The sequence below is a fragment of the Trichechus manatus genome, unplaced genomic scaffold, assembly GCF_000243295.1.
Source record: "Trichechus manatus latirostris isolate Lorelei unplaced genomic scaffold, TriManLat1.0 scaffold00075, whole genome shotgun sequence".
In the NCBI taxonomy this organism is placed as follows: Eukaryota; Metazoa; Chordata; class Mammalia; order Sirenia; family Trichechidae; genus Trichechus; species Trichechus manatus.
The window spans coordinates 996,555-1,014,348 of NW_004444011.1; the positions used below are offsets into that span (position 1 = coordinate 996,555).

The 17,794-nt window shown below is 43.3% G+C and overlaps 1 protein-coding gene across 1 annotated transcript in view; it reads right to left on the reverse strand.

Moving 5' to 3' along the window:
* Positions 1-4,783: 4,783 nt before the first annotated feature.
* MYO3A (myosin IIIA) overlaps positions 4,784-17,794 on the reverse strand; it is a 299,063-nt gene continuing 286,052 nt past the window's right edge. Inside the window, exons 30-33 of the mRNA XM_004380568.1 lie at positions 17,675-17,781; positions 11,461-11,501; positions 9,144-9,284; positions 4,784-4,901 (exon numbers count right to left, since the gene is read on the reverse strand). Coding sequence (XP_004380625.1) covers positions 4,784-4,901; positions 9,144-9,284; positions 11,461-11,501; positions 17,675-17,781 — 407 coding nt within the window. The remainder of the gene's footprint in view (positions 4,902-9,143; positions 9,285-11,460; positions 11,502-17,674; positions 17,782-17,794) is intronic.

Genomic DNA, 17,794 nt, shown 5'->3' on the forward strand with positions numbered 1-17,794 from the left:
CTGAGTGCGAACTGCCGGTGAGCTGCCCTCGGCTCGGCTCTGCGCGCGCGTGCGTGTGAGTGGTAGGAGGAGGGCACCTAGCGGGTACCAGCGCAGTCGCACAGCAGAGGGTGGGTGTCACACAGGGACAGGAAACGTGCCTGTCTGCGTGTGCTTTTGCGTGTCTGTGGTGGGTTAGGGCTTAGAGACGTGGCAACGCTCAAGAAGCTGTGGAGGGTGGAAGGTTAAATAGGGAAGGACACCTAGGGGTTCTTGCAGCCTGGAGCTGGGAAAGCGCGGACCACCAGAGAATATGAGGAGAGGGAGCCCTGTAAGGCTGGGTGAGGGGGAGGTGGAGGAGAAAAAAAGGCGGGCGTGGGGGTGAGGAGCGGGAGGGAGCCGAATCGTGAGAGTGCGAGGCAAACACGGGAGTGCGAGGCAAACACTATACACTAGCTGGAGTCCGAATGAGTGGGTGGGAGACGTGCAAGCCAGCACCTAGAGAGAGCGAAGTGAGCGTTCGGCCAGCCTCCATGGGCCCGGGCACGCTGTCCAGGGTGCTAACGCAGACCGCTTCTTGCCGGTATCAGCGAGGGCCACACCAGAGAGACCTTGGCAAGACAGGAAGGGTGGCCAAGACGAGTTTTATACACGCATCACTTGGCTTATTGTTTGAGATCTGGCTCCCGCTGCTGGGAAGGAAGCTCGAATGCGCCGGCTTCCTTCGTGAGGTTGCTGAGGTCGCTGCGACCTCGAGAGCTGGTCGTTGGGCAGGAATCAGGCGCCGTTCTGAGAGCGGACAGTGGAGGAGGGGCATCTGTGGCGCTGATGGGCTCATTTCAGCTCCTCCGTAGAGCCTAATGCTCTACTTCCCCGAGGCTCACCATTCCGGCACCAGCCGTCCAGGTTTTGACTGACGGCAGGGGAGAAAGACTGTTGATTGAGGCAATTAAAATCCGTGACGGAGTCTATCGCGAAGGATACCCCGGGCGGGGGAAAAAAACAAAACGAATGGAAACTTCTTGGAAGGGGGCGGGGGAGAGAGGCCAGAGACAGCAGGACTGATGGCCTGTTGGGGATGGATTCGGGTTATTTGGTGACTTCGGACAGAGGAGGCGTGAAACGGGATTCTGTGTGTGCGTGGCAGGTGTGCACAAAGGGTTTCCAACTAAGCAAGCCGGGCTCTCCAAATCTGAGGCAGAAGGAAGGCATCGTCTGCTGGGCCCTAGCTTTAGGGGGCCTCAAACCAATGACAGTTCTTCCTTGTCCTCCACGCCCCCCCCCCCCGGGGAATCTTCATTATATCTGGGAAGAAGGCAGATATTCACTGTTCCTGACTGCCTGGTGGAAACGGGGAGAACGTCAGAACCTGTCCTGATTACTGTCTGATGATTTTTCTCTAAGGGCTGTTAAACAAAGGAGGGCGCCCTGAGAATTTAGGGTCCCTTGAGTTCGCGTTGCTTTCTCTTGGCGTTCGAGATCTACATCAAGCACACCTTGCAGCTCCTGGGCTCGCTGAGAGAGGATGAGAATGACCCTGAAGGGAAAAAGGCTCCCGCAGAGGGCATCTGCTTGCCCGAGCCTAGGGCGAGCGCCTATCGTTTCCATTGTGTTCACAAGCCGTTCTTTCTCAGACCTCCTGATCCGGTCACCCAAACTGCTACCAAAGCAGATACCTGCGGATCCTTCAGTCTTTGCTTGACCCTCACTTAGGACCGGCGTGGTCCGGCCCGGTATGACCTCGTGCGGGCCCACGTCCGTCCCGTGCTCCAGGGTATTTGGCGGCCTGGTCAATTTTCTCCACAGTTTTGTCACCTTCCCATGTGCCTGAGCCGGGAGTGGGGGCGACCGGAGGAGCCTTAGAATCTGCGTGGGGTGGTGGGGAGGGAGGTGCTGGCCTAGTCCACAGAAGGCGTGACGCGGAGTGAACGCTGTCTAGCGCCGGGGCCAGGCTGTGAATGCCCGGTGGGCATAAACTCCTGCCTCAGATCGTCCCCTCTTTTCAGCTCTCCCGGCTCCGAAGCTCCACCGGACATAACAAACAACCCCAGAGGTGTGCAGACTTCCTGGTTCGGCAGTCTGCACCCCAAGCAGGGCAGCTTCGCAGCTCTCGCCCTAGCAGCGCAGATACTAGTTGCAGAGAGCTGTTCTTTGTTTAAATCCACATCAAATTCAGCAAATGTTTCACTTCAAGCCAGCAGTCTGGGTTTGCAGAATCTTTCTGACTGTGGATGAGTGGTCGAAAAGATAAAGGTTCTTAAAAACAAGAGTTTAAACACACACATACACAAAACCCCCAAGAAAGGAACGGATTAAAACATGAGGAAGGTAGAAATCCCAACCCCCGAATACATATTTTTTAAACTCAATGACTTAAAATGCTCCTATTTAAACTCCGTTAAATCTCGCAGCTCTGGAGTACTTTGAATCTAATTGTGGTATTTACATTTTTTATTTAAACACACCCTGCTTCAGATGCAGACAGGGATCTGATTTGTCTCTCCTTAACGCCATCCCTCTCTCGACTGCAATTTGCTTTATCAAGACTTTCATTTAGCAAAAGAGCCCACTCCTCCCTTTCTTCTGCTCGAGGTTGGAGATGACAAAAGAGCTTAGGGAGGTAATAATTACAGTCATTAGTTCACAAAGGAGGCAGCTACGAAATGGGAAGGGGCGGTGGACTTGTGCTGGGGAAAAGCTTTCGAAGGCACTTCCTCGATTAAGGGGAGAGAGAACTACGCTTCAGTGGCCGCCAGCCTCGGACGGTTAATTTCTTGTCCGTGGTTTACCTGGAGATCTCCTCGCAGGCCCGACTAACAAACTGCTTGACACAATTTTTCCCCTGTGTATTTCCTGTGCTAAAATGTCCAAGGGAGAGGGAAAGAGAGAGAAAAAGAAAGAAAAAGGAGAAAAACCAAAGAAATACAAAAGAAAAAAAGGAAAGCCAAGACATTGCACCCTTTCACCACGCGTTTGCCATATTTCAGTCCCACTTTTTTGTTTTTTTAAGGAGAGATTTTAGGGAAGATGCCTGTTGCCTCTGCATTGAAAAACGAAGAGGCCGGGCTGCCAGGTCTACAGCGGCCAACCCGGAAACCTGGGTTAAAGGATGATCCTGGCAGCGAAGTGGAGCTCGGTTTTTTTCGAGGGCCTCTAGGTGGTGGGTGGACCGGTGGGTGGGGGCGGGGAGGGCCTCCGCCCCGCCGCCCCCCACGGGCTACAGACACGTCCTCCTTCCCCGGTCTTTGATGACTCGCTTGTTTCGTCCTTGCCTGGGCCAACCCCTGTCCCGCTGCAGCCCCGCCATCGGTCTGCACCCCGGAGATGATTCCTCCCACCCGCTGTCAGCCTGAGAGAAGGCCGCGGCAGGAGCCGAGGGAAAGACTTTGAAAGGTCCGGAGCGCACTTGGACTTGGGGCTCTGCCCCGCCACAGCGGGAGGCGTCCCCTTGGCTGAGTCACCAGATCCCCGAGTCCTCACTGGTTAAAAAAAAAAAAAAAAGCGGTTGTACGAGTCATCTCTGGGGACCTTTCAACTGCAACTCTTTGGGTCGGAAAGAAACGTCACCTACCGTGGTCTAGCCGCAACCAACATCATCAGCCGCTGTGCGCGCCCTCACTAGCTTCTCCAAGATTTTCCCAGCGCCTCCTGGTCCCGGCTGTGTCTGTAGGAGCTGTAGGCACCCACAGAACAGACAAGATCCTTTCCAGCCAGAAGCCTTCTCCCAATTCAGTCAACTGCGGAACCACCGCGTCACCCTTCCTCACCAGCCCGCGTAGACGCGGAGGTTTTTAGTTCTTTAGAAGAGTTTAATCTGGGTTTTTAAAATAAGGTGCAGTCAGTCAACTGAGGAATGCAGCCCCTCCCGAATATACTTAAATTTGGAGCAGCAGAGATTGCCGAAAATCTGCAGACTAGGCAAATCCGTAAATCTAACAGTTTAGTTCAGTGACAGGACCAGAAATTCTGTATAGGAGTGGCCAATAGAAGCCAACCTGGTCGGGAAGGCAGAGTGTGTGTGTGAGGATTGGGGGGTTTGGAGATTTGTCTGTGGGTCGCCTTTGAGTCGCAAGTACGTAGTTTCAGCTAGATTACATATTTGTTTGGGGTGGCTGGCGGGGGGGGGGGTGTTCGCTGATAGAGACGCCCTCTATCCCCTCTCTAGGCGCCACCAGCAGCACAGCCGGACACCAGGAGCCAGGCCACAAGCCCCGCAAGCCTTAAACTTTCCAAGGCACTTTATTTAGTAACTTTAATAACCGAGGGAGGGGAAAGCAGACGTTTGTACTGACATTCGTCTTCAAGCCTCTTCCCCTGGGATTTATTCTTCCTGACACAACCCGCCTGCGAGTATCCCGAGAGCCTGGGACAGCCGTTTCCAAGAAGGTAGAAATCTTTGAGGTCAAATGACAGAGGGATCCGCTAAAGCTCACACGCGGTCGGGCCCACAGAAGGAGCGGCAAACAAGTGAACAAAGGGATACATTGGCGGCAGGGGACAGGGAGTCTCCATCTCGACGGCCAGTTAAGAGTGGAAGGTGCAGGAGCGCGGGGAGGTGGGCTGGGGAGGTTTCTCAATAGTTTCCAGTTCCCCTCTTTCGGGCCACTAGAGGCTGGATGGGGCAATGTGGGGGGCGGGGGGCAAGCGCAGAGGGGCAGGCCCTGCCTATGTCAGGGCCCTGGCTTCAGCGCCTCATAGTGCCAGCGCCCGAGGGAACCCACTTTGGCCTCTGCAGCCCAGCAGGCTCGGGGCACATTCGCGGGTGGCTGTCCCAGGGCACGGCGGTGGCCACCAAGCGGCGGCTCTACAACTGCTGGACTAGGCGCCTGCGCTGGGAGGTTTTGCGCAGAAGTCTCCGGTAGTCGTAAGGGTTGGCTCCCGGCCCGCTCTCCTCCTCCTCGGGGCTCTCCGCCGCCCAGCACCTGCCAGCGAGACCCAAGACCCAAGCGTCAGCAGCGCCACCGGGCAAAGCACACCCCCGCCCACCCCGAATTAGGCGGGCGGTTCCTTTCCCCCAAGTCTCCCACCAACCAGGGACATTAAAAGGAGGCACAATCAAAACGTCAGGATAATGATCAAATGTATCTGGGATCATTTCTCATCAGGTTTTCAAACTGAGTCAAGGAACAGAGTGAGACCCGGCTTACGGTTCTCCAGGTGACTTTATGTTTGGATGAGAGCTAAAGCTTTAGGAATGTAGTTCAGAAAGGCGAGCTTCAATTGATTTCAAATAATTTACAATCAATAAACAAATAGTTATTTTTTAGTATCTCTATTTTTAACACATTCTGGTCAAACAAGAAAACTCATGATACTCAAATACACAACCACCAGTTTGCACTTTAGAAACCGCTCAAACGTTTCTGAAAAACAAAACAAAACAAACAAGCAAAAAAAAAAAAAAAAAAAACCATGGTCCCTGGGTCCCCAATCTGACCAACCACTGTATTGGAGACACTGGAGCAGTCCATCCTGAAAGCATGTTCAATGAGGTTGCTGGGCCAACCTTCCTGAACCCCACTGCTGACAAACTCCGCCAATGTTTACCTTTAGACTTTGCAGTAGGCTGCTCCTTTGAAATGCAGCTACATTGATTGATTGATTGATTCATTCATTCATTCATTCATCATGGAGCCCCTACTAAGCGCCAGCCACCAATTTAGGTGATGCTGTTATTGTTGTTGTTGGGTGCCATCGAGTTGGTTCTGACTCATAGCTACCCACTGTACTATAGAACGAAACACTGCCCAGGCCTGTGCCAAGCTTGCAATAGTTGTTATGCTTGAGCCCATTGTTGCAGCCATAATCCACCTCATTGAGGATCTTCCTCTTTTTTGCTGATCCTGTACTGAATGCCGGTGGCATAGCTTCCAGCATCACAGCAACACGTAAGCCCCCACAGTACGACAAACGGACAGACACGTGGGGGATTTAGGTGATAGGTGAGCAAAAGTACCTTCTCTCATGGGCTTTATAATCTCGCATGCAAAAGGATTATAAACAACTTTACAGGTGATGGTAGGTGTTATACAGAAAAATACAGCAGGGTAATGGGGAAAGAGTGATGGTGTGCAAGCTATTTCATAGAGGGTAGTCAGGACAGGCCTCTTAGATTAGGTGACATTTGAGGAGAGACCTGAATGAAGGAAGGGGGTAAGCCATGCAACTTTTTTTGGGGAAGGGCAATCATTCCAGGACCATATAAAAGTTCTGAGACTAGAGTGTGAATATTGTGTTCAAGGAATGGCAAGGAGGCCAATGTGGTTAGACTGGAGTGAGCAAAGGGGAGAAGAGCAGATAATTTAGATAATTTGAGATCATGGCAAGGATTTATATTTTACTTAGAAGAAACACAGGGTGGCTCTGAGCAGAACCCTCCTGTATAGAACTCTGTAATTAGACTAGACCATTTATAAGCTCCAACATGTTACAATTCTTTATCACAAGACAGAGAAATACATCTTTGTTAAAGATTGAATTGTGTCATCCCAAAATATGTGTTACAAATCCTAACTCCTACGCTTGTGGATATTATTTGGGAATACCCAAAAAACCAAAACTGTTGCTGTTGAGTCGATTCTGACTTATAGCGACCCTATAGGATGGAGTAGATCTGCCCCATAAAGTTTCCAAGGAGAGCCTGGCAGATTCAAAGCTGCCAACCTTTTGGTTAGCAGCTGAATGCTTAGTCACTGTACCACCATGGCTCCATATCAGTGTAGGGTATGTCTTAAACCAGTCACTTTTGGGATATAAAAAGAGCAGGTTAGGGACAGAAGAAGCAAGCACGAATGGGGAAAAAAGACAGATGCCAGGTGGAGATCTCCAACGAATGCTGAGAAGAAAGGATTTTCCCCACAGCGAACAGAGAGCCTTTCCCTAGAGCCAGTACACTGAAGTTGGACTTCTGTCTTTCTAAACTGTGGGAGAATAAATTTCTGTTAGTTAAAGCCACCCACTTGTAGTGTTTCTGTTATAACAGCACTAAGAAACTAAGACAATCTTTTGGGAGACAAGGGGCAGAAATCATGGTTCAGGTAGATTCTGGTAAAGTAAATAAAGATGATAACCACCATTTAAGGAACACCTTATATGATGAAGATCAAATACTACAGCCTTCAGTATGGATTACATCTCAATATAAAATAAAAATCCTCACAACTGGACCAATAAACAACATCATGATAAATGGAGAAAAGATTGAAGTTGTCAAGGATTTCGTATTACTGGGATCCACAATCAACACCCATGGAAGCAGCAATCAAGAAATCAAAGGACGTATTGCATTAGGCAAATCTGCTACAAAAGACCTCTTTAAAGTGTTAAAAAGCAAAGATGTCACTTTAAGGACTAAGGTGCACCTCATCCAAGCCGTGATGTTTTCAGTCACCTCATATGCATGCAAAAGCTGGACAACGAATAAGGAAGACTGAAGAAGAATTGATGCCTTTGAATTATGGTGTTGGCGAAGAATATTAAATATACTATGGAATGCCAGAAAAATGAACAAATCTGTCTTGGAAAAAGTACAACCAGAATGCTCCTTAGAAGCAAGGATGGCAAGACTTCATCTCACCTACTTTGGACATGTTGTCAGGAAGGACCAGTCCCTGGAGAAGGACATCAGGCTTGGTAAAGTAGAGGGTCAGCGAAAAGTTGGAAGACCTTCAACAAGATGGATTGACACAATGGCTGCAACAACGGGCTCAGGGATAACAAAGATTATGTAGATGGCTCAGGACTGGGCCATGTTTTCTTCTGTTGTACATAGGGTCACTAAGAGTCGGAACAGACTCGACGGCATCTAACAAAACAATAACAAGGAACACCTCCTATATGCCCTTTCATGACCTAATTATTTTTCACTTTAAATTTTTTGTTGATAAATTTTTTTCATTAATGGAATGCATACTGAATCACTGAGTGTGTCTGAATTGAGTGTGTCCCTCTCAACTCAGGGGGTAGGATTGGTGGGAGACATATGTCCCTCTGACATTATGTGCATATGTCTTGTCAGACTCTGGGACACAAATGTGGACTCATGTGCAGGTTCTTGAGACACATATGCCCCTACAGGATGCACCAGGATGCGCCAACTTATACAATACCCTGTAAAAATAATTTGGGGCACACGCCTATTTATTCCGCTTCAAACCATTATACAGGTCCCCTCCTGACAGCTGCATATACTGTTAGTAGGAAAGCAGTTTCCCAATAAACCTGACAGGTGGAAAATGTAGGTGGGACATATATGTCCTGTTGGTCACAAAAGGGTTTTAAGCACTTCACATACATCATTTCATTTAATCTTTACAATAACATGGTTAGTCAGTTATTATTAAATTCTTTTGCAGATATGGAAGCTAAGGCTTAGAGAGGTCAGGTAGCATGAGCAAGATCACTAAACTGTCTGACTCTAAAACCTCTTTGTTAACCACCATGTTAAGCTGTAAAAGAGACTGGTGTTGGGGTACAAGGTGCCTTAGGCAGACGGCATGTTTGTTTAGAATTTTGGATCAATAGCTCCGTTGCCTGTCATTACTCTCATTTCTCGTATACCATGTTTCCGTCTTATTATGTACCCTCAATCTCAAAATTTCACAAAGATTTGTTGGGGAAAGAAAAAAAAAAAGTCCCAAAGTAGTAAGTAAGCTACAAATGGTTTAAATTACTTAATGTCAAACAAAGTCTGTGGTAAGGTGAGAAATCAAATGCAAAATACCTATTGCTATGTGAACCTTTGTCCCAAATATTTTTTGGTCTGACATCACTGGTTCTGAAAAATTACATAGTATAAAAACCAATAAGGGATTAAAATTACATTGGCTAGAGCTTAAACATAGATTTTGGGTATGGTTTATTGCTTATAATTAAGATGACCATATAATTTATCATCCAACTTGGGGTATTTTGAAAATAAAGGGGAATGCTATTAATAATTACACCAAGAAAAGAAGTATAAACTTTGAGTGTCCTGGGCAATTCAGGATGTCTGATTACCCTATCGTAATACTTATGATTTTATTTTTAAATAGCGTATTGCTCCTAAGATGCAATATTCAATACGAATTTGTCATCAATCCATACAGAAAACGAAATTGCTTAACTAATGGGACTGTGAATACAAAATTGAAAATGCTGTACTTTAAAGTGTACTTTATTACCTTTCATCAGGCTTAAAACATTGACTCTGGAGTTCTCTTTGTGGTCTTCGTTCTTTAAAACTATGGTACAGCTTTGGTCCAGAATGACTAGGTGAAAATTCCTTATAATAGAAATCTTCCAAATCTAATAACTTTCCCTCACTGTAAATGAACACACAAACACATCACAGCATCAACCTAATTTTTTAGTCACTTAAACTTATAAGATGCTTCTTTTAAAATATTTACCATAATTTAGGGGTAACACATATATATTAGCACAAATAGAAGAAGTCTTGAAATGTGCAAAAAACAGTAGATACCATAAAAAAACAAACAAAAAAAGACATCACTCTCATTTGTTACCTTGAAGAGGACATTAGTTTCTAGAGAAGCTTTGCCTGGTTCTTTGTCATTCAGCTTAACGCAAAACGAGTAGTGACTAGAATCGCCAGGGATTACAACGTTTCAGTTTAACCAGACTAGACCAGCATTCACAATTGACCTCTGATGTCGGAATGAGAAAATCTGAGCTTTATGCACAAATACACAACAGTTCCAAATTTTACTAGCCATCAGTACATTGATGTACACAAGGTTTTGGGACCTCAACTTCCTTCCTTCCCAGGTAACCTTTTGTCCTCCCCCTACGTCTTGGTCTTCAGGAGATTAATTTCTGTGCTAGAGTTTAATTCCTGTGCATGATGTACAAACAGGGGTGTGTCCTCAGCCACTTTTAATTTCTGGATCTACTCAGGTTACAGTTCTAGTTCTTGTGGTATTCAGTATGATGTGAACAGTTAGGACTGGAAAACCGCTGTGATTTGCAGTGCTTCTAGGAAAAAAAATTTTTTGTTACAGGTACTGATTTATAAGGGAATTTTCAGAATGCCATGGATTCACAAATTGGGAACTGTGTGTACACTCATACTTAATAGAAGAACACTTGTTTTTTATTAGCACTGTCTGGAAATTGGTTGACATGAATACTAATTAAAATGGTGGTATAGTATTGAAATAGTAAAGTACTGATGAACTGAAATGTTCCAGGAAAAGGGAAATATTGTGAATTCACTTCTATGAATTAGAGAAAACTCCTCTGTTCTAAACCATGAAGAAGATGATGAGAGCTTCAGCAACAGCAGCAACAGCAACCAAAGGTACTTTGCCCACATTGTCTCCTTTATCTTAAAACAACTCCAAAAGGTAAATACTGTTAGTTCTCTTTTACAGATGGAGAAACTGAGGCTTAGAGAAACAGAGAACTTGTCAATGGTCATATAACCCGCAAGTGAAGGGCCCAGGCTTGTGAAGCCCCAAATTTGTGTTCTCTATTTACCATACCAACTCTTAATTCAGACAGAAATTTAACCTTTGATACTCACTCTGTCACTTCTTTTTATTTTTCAGCTGCTTTATACTCATATTTTTATCATAACGTAACATTTCAAAAATAGGCTGTCATTCTCAGTACAAATTCTTATAGTAATTAAATCCTGGCACCAGAGATCATAGAAGGTACAGAGGTTAGTTTTAATGTGTACTGATCTGCGCCCAAGAAAGGCCTGAGATGCTAGTTATTTGAATAAAGATGTGACATGAGAAATTTTCCTTGCAATTTCCCCATTTTGTTAAAAAAGGACATGTATCATGTACAAAGCATTCTTGTTCTGAAAGGTTTTACTACAACACCATCAATCTAAAATGCTTTTAAAAAGTTGCATAATCAAATATTATTAAAATCCTTCCCATCATTTCAGGCATTACAATAGCAGAAAGTGAGGCAGTGGAAGAGTTTTGCAGCTTTTTGTAAATTTAAGTGTGTTGCCCCCCCAGGTGCTGAGGTTTATAGTATGAAGTGAGGTGACACAAACATCATCTTCCTGACAAATCCATAAAAATGATACAAAGAAAGGCTTAGCAAGTGTTGAAAGACAAAAAGGGAAAAGGAGATTTTTTTTTTTTAAACAACAAATATGGGAAAAGGAGTTTGGGGAAAGAAAGTTCATAAGCATGTCTGTGTCCACATTGCTCAAGTAAAACCATATCAACAGACCAAGGAGAGAAAATTCTATACTGAGACAGTCCAATTCACTCAAACAATTTTGAGTTCTTAGTATATGCTCAGCACTGTGCTTAGGTCAAGGTATTTCCAATAGGCAAGGTTCTTATAAACTATATATAAACCATATATTTATAATACAAATGTATTCAGAGTACATTACTCTCCAAATCTGTCCACATAAACTAGGTGATTTTTTGAGTCGGAATTTGAACATACAGCTTTATACTTTGGTTTGAACCAGACAACTTACTGGAATCTAGTAATAAGAATTACCTGTCTTTCCTTGGTTTTCGTTTTTTTTCTTGGATTGACTTCTAAAGGGAATAGAAGAATTTTAAGAATGTAATTGATATAATATTATAATCTTAATATATAAATACATGTATTCTTATACAGAACCATGTTAAAAATAAGCAAGTGGGTACAGTATTTTAAAAGTCTAAAGAAATATAACTTACTTACATTTCACTAATTTTGAATTTGTGATTATTTGTACCAGCCTGGACTAAAATTAATCTTTGTATTCCATATGAAAAAAGAGCTTACTACACAGTGACCAGTATAAACAAGATTACATAAGGTTTATTTACCTACAAATGGGAACAAAATATAAGAATTTCTGGGAAACTCATCTTCCTATGACAAAGGCAGTTGTGATTTAAGCAGGTTAATTGGGCTGCTTTGATGTCTTGCTTACATGTCATCCTTGTCTTTGGTTAAAAGCAGATGGGTGGATATTGAGGGAAGGTGCAACAGTCCACAAAGAGAATGAAAATATGACTTCATAAACCTACAGGAACTCATTCATGGCTTAAAAGTAGAGTAGCAGGCAGAGGCGATACATATGTTCATTTGCAAAATGTTTTTGTAGTTGAGAACTTTATGTATCAAGGCACGAATCACAATATTTAAGCAAAGAAACAAATATACTTTAATTTGTACTTCAAACACCAACAAAATGGTACTTCATTTTATCTTACATGAAAAGCAATATTGCTCACAAGACAAAATAATACCGTCTTTGGTATTTTAGCATTAGCAATGTGCTTCACACTATATTCATATATCTATCCACTGCAAGAGCATATATGTCTTTTAGACAAATACCCTACTCACCAGGGATAAGCTGAATAAATTACAATTTTGCAAACCCTAATGCAGATATCAAGCTGGCTGGCACTATAAAAGTGCAAGATAATAATGGCAGTTAATAACAGTTTGTAAATATTGGGGTTATTTTCAGCATTTTTAGAGATATGGTAAAACATTTTTTCTTACAATTTATCATTTTTAATACTCTAAAATATTGAATGAGTCAAACAGTTCGTAGTTTTTTTATTCGTGTTGGTTGGCATTTTAATGGATGAATGAGGTAAGAGTGAATCCTTAAATGCATCAAGTCTCTGAGTAGACCATTCAGGAAATAACAATGTAAGGGCAGGACAACAATTACTTTCCTGTCTCGCTTCCCACTTCCTATTATTTCACATTCTTGATCCAATGCCCTAGGCTAGTAGGTGCTTACAACTAATTATATTACCAGCATGGGTACAATGGTCATGAGAAGTCCAGTTATTAGTCCCTAGGGTCCTTGGTGTTTGTTGTTGTTTGAATATGTCATCAGTAGTTTTCTACAGGGGTCTTACCTCCTCAATCCATTACCTGAAAAAAGTCCCTGTTGATCTTGGTAATGATTTTCTATAGTCCAAAGTCATGCTTAAATGATGGCACTATGTTGAGGGACAGAAGCAGAGGTTCCCTTTATATAACCAAGAGTCAAATAACAGGCTGCCCTTGAATTCTCTAGCTGGCAAGAACCCCTTTTTATACAGATGTCAGCATTCGCCTCTGGGAGATGACATATATAAACTGATCCGCAATTATAAGAATTCCTAGAAGAGGAAATACTGTCCAGGTTTATTTCACTCTTGCCAGTGCTAGAATATTTCAATAAAATTTAATTCTGTAATATATTTTTCCAAACATTATTTAAGATGGTTTATAATAGAAGCAATTATACAATCAAGGTAATAAAATAGAAGTTGTAAATAAGGAACAAAGGTGGCAATGTGTGTTAAGATTGAGCCTTAAGTTTGCCTCTTAGTTTCTCAGCAGCTAGGGCTAAAAGGGAAGCATGATAAGTTACACAGCATTCACCACCATGAAAAAGGAAGCATATCAGTTCCTTAGGAGAGATAATTTAACAAGAATTTGATCACCTGGGGGATTATATTTGGTGGTATTTATTGCCAAGATCTAGCACGTGTCTGTCAGTTTGTCATACTACTGTGGTATCTTTCCTGCTGCTGTGATACTGGAAGCGTTGCCATTGGTATTTCAAATACCAGCAGGGTCACCCATGGTGAACAGTTTTCAGTGAAGCTTCCAGATTAAGACAGACTAAGAAGAAGGACCTGGCAGTCTACTTTTGAAAAGAATGACCAAGGAAAAACTCATGAATAGCAGTGGAACACTGTCTGATATAGTGTTGGAAGATAAGCCTCTCAGGTTGGAAGGCACTCAAAAGATGACTGGGGAAGAGATGCCTCCTCAAAGTAGAGTTGACCCTAATGACATGGATGGAGTCAAGCTTTTGGGACCTCCATCTGCTGATGTGGCACGACTCAAAATGAGAAGAAATAGCTGCAAACATCCATTAATAGGAATGTGGAATGTACAAAGTATGAATCTAGGAAAATTGGAACTCATCAAAAATGAAATGGAATGAAAAAAAATTGATATCCTAGGCATTAGTGAGCTGAAATGGACTCATATTGGCCATTTTGAATCAGAAAATCATATGGTCTACTACGACAGGAATGAGAAATTGAAGAGGAATGGTGTCCCGTTCATTGTCAAAAAGAACATTTCAAGATGTATCCTGAAGTACAACACTGTCAGTGATAGGATAATATCCATAACACCTACAAGGAAGACCAGTTAATATGACTATTATTCAAATTATGCACCAACCACTAATGCCAAAGATGAGGAAATTGAAGATTTTTACCAACTTCTGCAGTCTGAAATTGATCAAACATGCAATCAAGATGCATTGGTAATTACTGGCGATTGGAATATGAAAGTTGGAAGAAGGACTGGTAGTTGGAAAATATGGCCTTGGTGATAGAAATGACGACGGAGATCACATGATAGAATTTTGCAAGACCAACGACTTCTTCATTGCAAATACCTTTTTTTTCAACAACATAAACAGTGACTATATACGTGGACCTCACCAGATGGAAAACACAGGAACCAAACCAACTACATCTGTGGAAAGAGACAATGGAAAAGCTCAATATTATCAGTCAGAACAAAGCCAGAAGCCAACTGTGGAACAGACCATCAACTGCTCACATGTAAGTTCAAGTTGAAGCTGAAGAAAATTAGAGCAAGTCCGCGAGAGCCAAAATACGACCTTTAGTATATCCCACCCGAATTTGGAGACCATCTCAAGAATAGATTTGATACATTGAACACTAATGACCTAAGACCTCGACGAGTTATGGGAAGACATCAAGGAATCATACAGGAAGAAAGCAAGAGGTCATTAAAAAGACAGAAAAGAAAGAAAAGACCAAAATGGATGTCAGAAGAGACTCTGAAACTTGCTCTTGAACGTCGAGTGGCTAAAGCGAGTGGAAGAAATGATTAAGTAAGAGAGCTGAACAGAAGATTTCAAAGGGCAGCTCGAGAAGACAAAGTAAAGTATTATAATGAAATCTGCAAAGACCTGGATTTAGAAAACCAAAAGGGAAGAACATACTCTGCATCTTTCATGCTGAAAAAATTGAAGAAAAATTCAAGCCTCGAGTTACAATATTGAAGGGTTCTATGGGAAAAATATTAAACGACCAGGAAGCATCAAAAGAAGATGGAAGGAATACACAGATTCACTGTACCAAAAAGAATTGGTTGATATTCAACCATTTCAGGAAGTAGCGTATAATCAACAATCAATGGTAATGAAGGAAGAAGTCCAAGCTGCGCTGAAGTCAGTGGTGAAAAACAAGGCTCCAGAAACTGACAGACTGCCAGTTGAGATGTTTCAACAAACAAATGCAGCATTGAAGGTGCTGACTAGTCTATGCCAAGAAATTTGGAAGACAGCTAAGAGATCCATATTTATGCTTATTCCAAGGAAAGGTGATCCAACAGAATGCAGAAATTATTGAAAAATATCATTACTATCTCACATAAATAAAATTTTGCTGAAGATCATTCAAAAGCAGTTGCAGTAATACATCAACAGGGAGCTGCCAGAAGTTCAAGCCAGATTCAGTAGATGATGTGGAATGCGGGATATCATTGCTGATGTCAGATGGATCTTGGCTGAAAGCAGAAATTACCAGAAAGATGTTTACCTGTGTTTTATTGACTATGCAAAGGCATTCAACCTTATGGATCATAAGAAATTATGGATAACATTATGAAGAATGGGAATTCCAGAACACTTAATTGTGCTCATGCGGAACTTGTATATACACCAAGAAGCAGTAGTTTGAACAGTACAAGAGGATACTGCGTGGTTTGAAGTCAGGAAAAGTGTGTGTCAGGGTTGTATTCTTTCACTATACTTATTCAATCTGTATGCTGAGCAAATAATCCGAGAAGCTGGCCTATGTGAAGAAGCAGCATCAGGATTGGAGGAAGACTCATTAACAACCTGTGATATGCAGATGACACAACCTTGCTTGCTGAAAGTGAAGAGGACTTGAAGCACTTACTGACGAAGATCAAAGACTACAGCCTTCAGTATGGATTATGCCTCAACATAAAGAAAGCAAAAATCCTGACAACTGGACCAATAAACAACATCATGATAAATGGAGAAAAGATTGAAGTTGTCAAGGATTTCATTTTACTTGGATCTATAATCAACGTCCATGGAAGCAACAGTCAAGAAATCAAAAGATGCATTGCATTGGGCAAATCTGTTGCAAAAAACTTTTTAAAGTGTTAAAAAGCAAAGATGTCACTTTAAGGACTAAAGTGCGCCTGATCCAAGCCCTGGTGTTTTCAATTGCCTCATATATATGTGAAAGCTGGAAGATGCATAAAGAAGATCGAAGAAGAATTGATGCCTTTGAATTGTGGTGTTGGCGAAGAATATTGAATATACCATGGACTGCCAAGAGAACAAACAAATCTGTCCTGGAAGAAGTACAACCAGAATGCTCCTCAGAAGCAAGGATGGGGAGACTTTGTCTTGTCTTACAGATTTTGGACACGTTATCAAGAGGGATCAGTCCCTGGAGAAAGACATCATGCTTGGTAAAGTAGAGGGTCAGCAAAAAAGAGGAAGACCCTCAACGAGATGGATTGACACAATGGCTGCAACAATGTGCTCAAGTATAACAACGATTGTCAGGATGGTGCAGGACCGGGCAGTGTTTTGTTGTATTGTACATAGGGTTGCTATCAGTTGGAATCGACTTGATGGCACCTAACAACAACAACAACACCATGGTTAGAGGACATGTGTGGAGGGGGTGGTGGTGGGGAGGCCAGGAGATGAGGCTGAAGAGTAGGCAAGGTCCAATGATGAAGACCTTAGAAGGAGTCAGAACCTTATCCTGACAGAGTGACTGAACCATTAAAGCATCTCTCAAAGGAATAACATGATCACATTTACAGTTTAGAGAAATTTTCTGGTACAGACTGGAGAGGCTGAGGTTAGATGCAGTTAGGACGGGCCTGAAGTAGGGTAATAGCTGTCAGATTAGAATAGGGAGATGAACTGGAGAGAGCTTTTGCAAGCAGAAGCCACAAGTTAGTGACTGATTAGATGCTGGGTATGAGAGAGAGGGCAAGATCCAGGATGAGTCCAGGTGCTTAGTTTAGGTAACTAGGAGGATGACGGTGGCATTCTTGGAGAACAGGAACATGAGAGGAAGGGCAGGCTTGGTAGGATCAAGGTCCATGAGTTATCATACTGCATACTGTGAGTGAGCAGGGGGCTGTGGAGTCAGAAGACCTCAGAAGCTCCTTATCTGTGTCTCAGACTCCTCCTCTGTGAGGTGGGGACACCACCTTAAGGGCTGTTTCTCGGATTATCACAGTGTATGTGAACATGCCTCATTCTAGGCCTAGAATATAACAGGTGCTCAATAATGTCTTCTCCCCTCCTTCCCTTCCTTCTGCTTTTGCCATAACAGCCATTTACATTAAGGCCCCTTTCTAGAGAGCTCCTGCTATGATGTCCTGTCTTTTGGGTTCATATTTGCATATTGGCTCAGATTAATGGACTAGCAAAGAAAATTTCTGGGAGGAAATGAGGGGAGGTACAGGACCATAGGAGGGGCTTGGACCATGATAAAGAAGGGATGGAGGACAGCCAAGTGCCCAGTTATCCAGCCAGGGGAGGGGCAGTGAGAGGAAGCCAAGGTGCCTCGCTATGACAGGCCTAGTGTTGTCCCCATTTTCACACTGGCCTTGAGTGAGCACTATGGGTCCTATCTGACAAGAAGATTGAGCCACTTACATGTAGTAGATAATAGTATATGGAGTCTTCAGGGTTATTTAATGTTTTGGGTTTCCAGGGTCTTCTTGGGGGTCTCAATATTTTTGACTCTTCTCCTTTAGAGGTACCTACAAGAAAGGT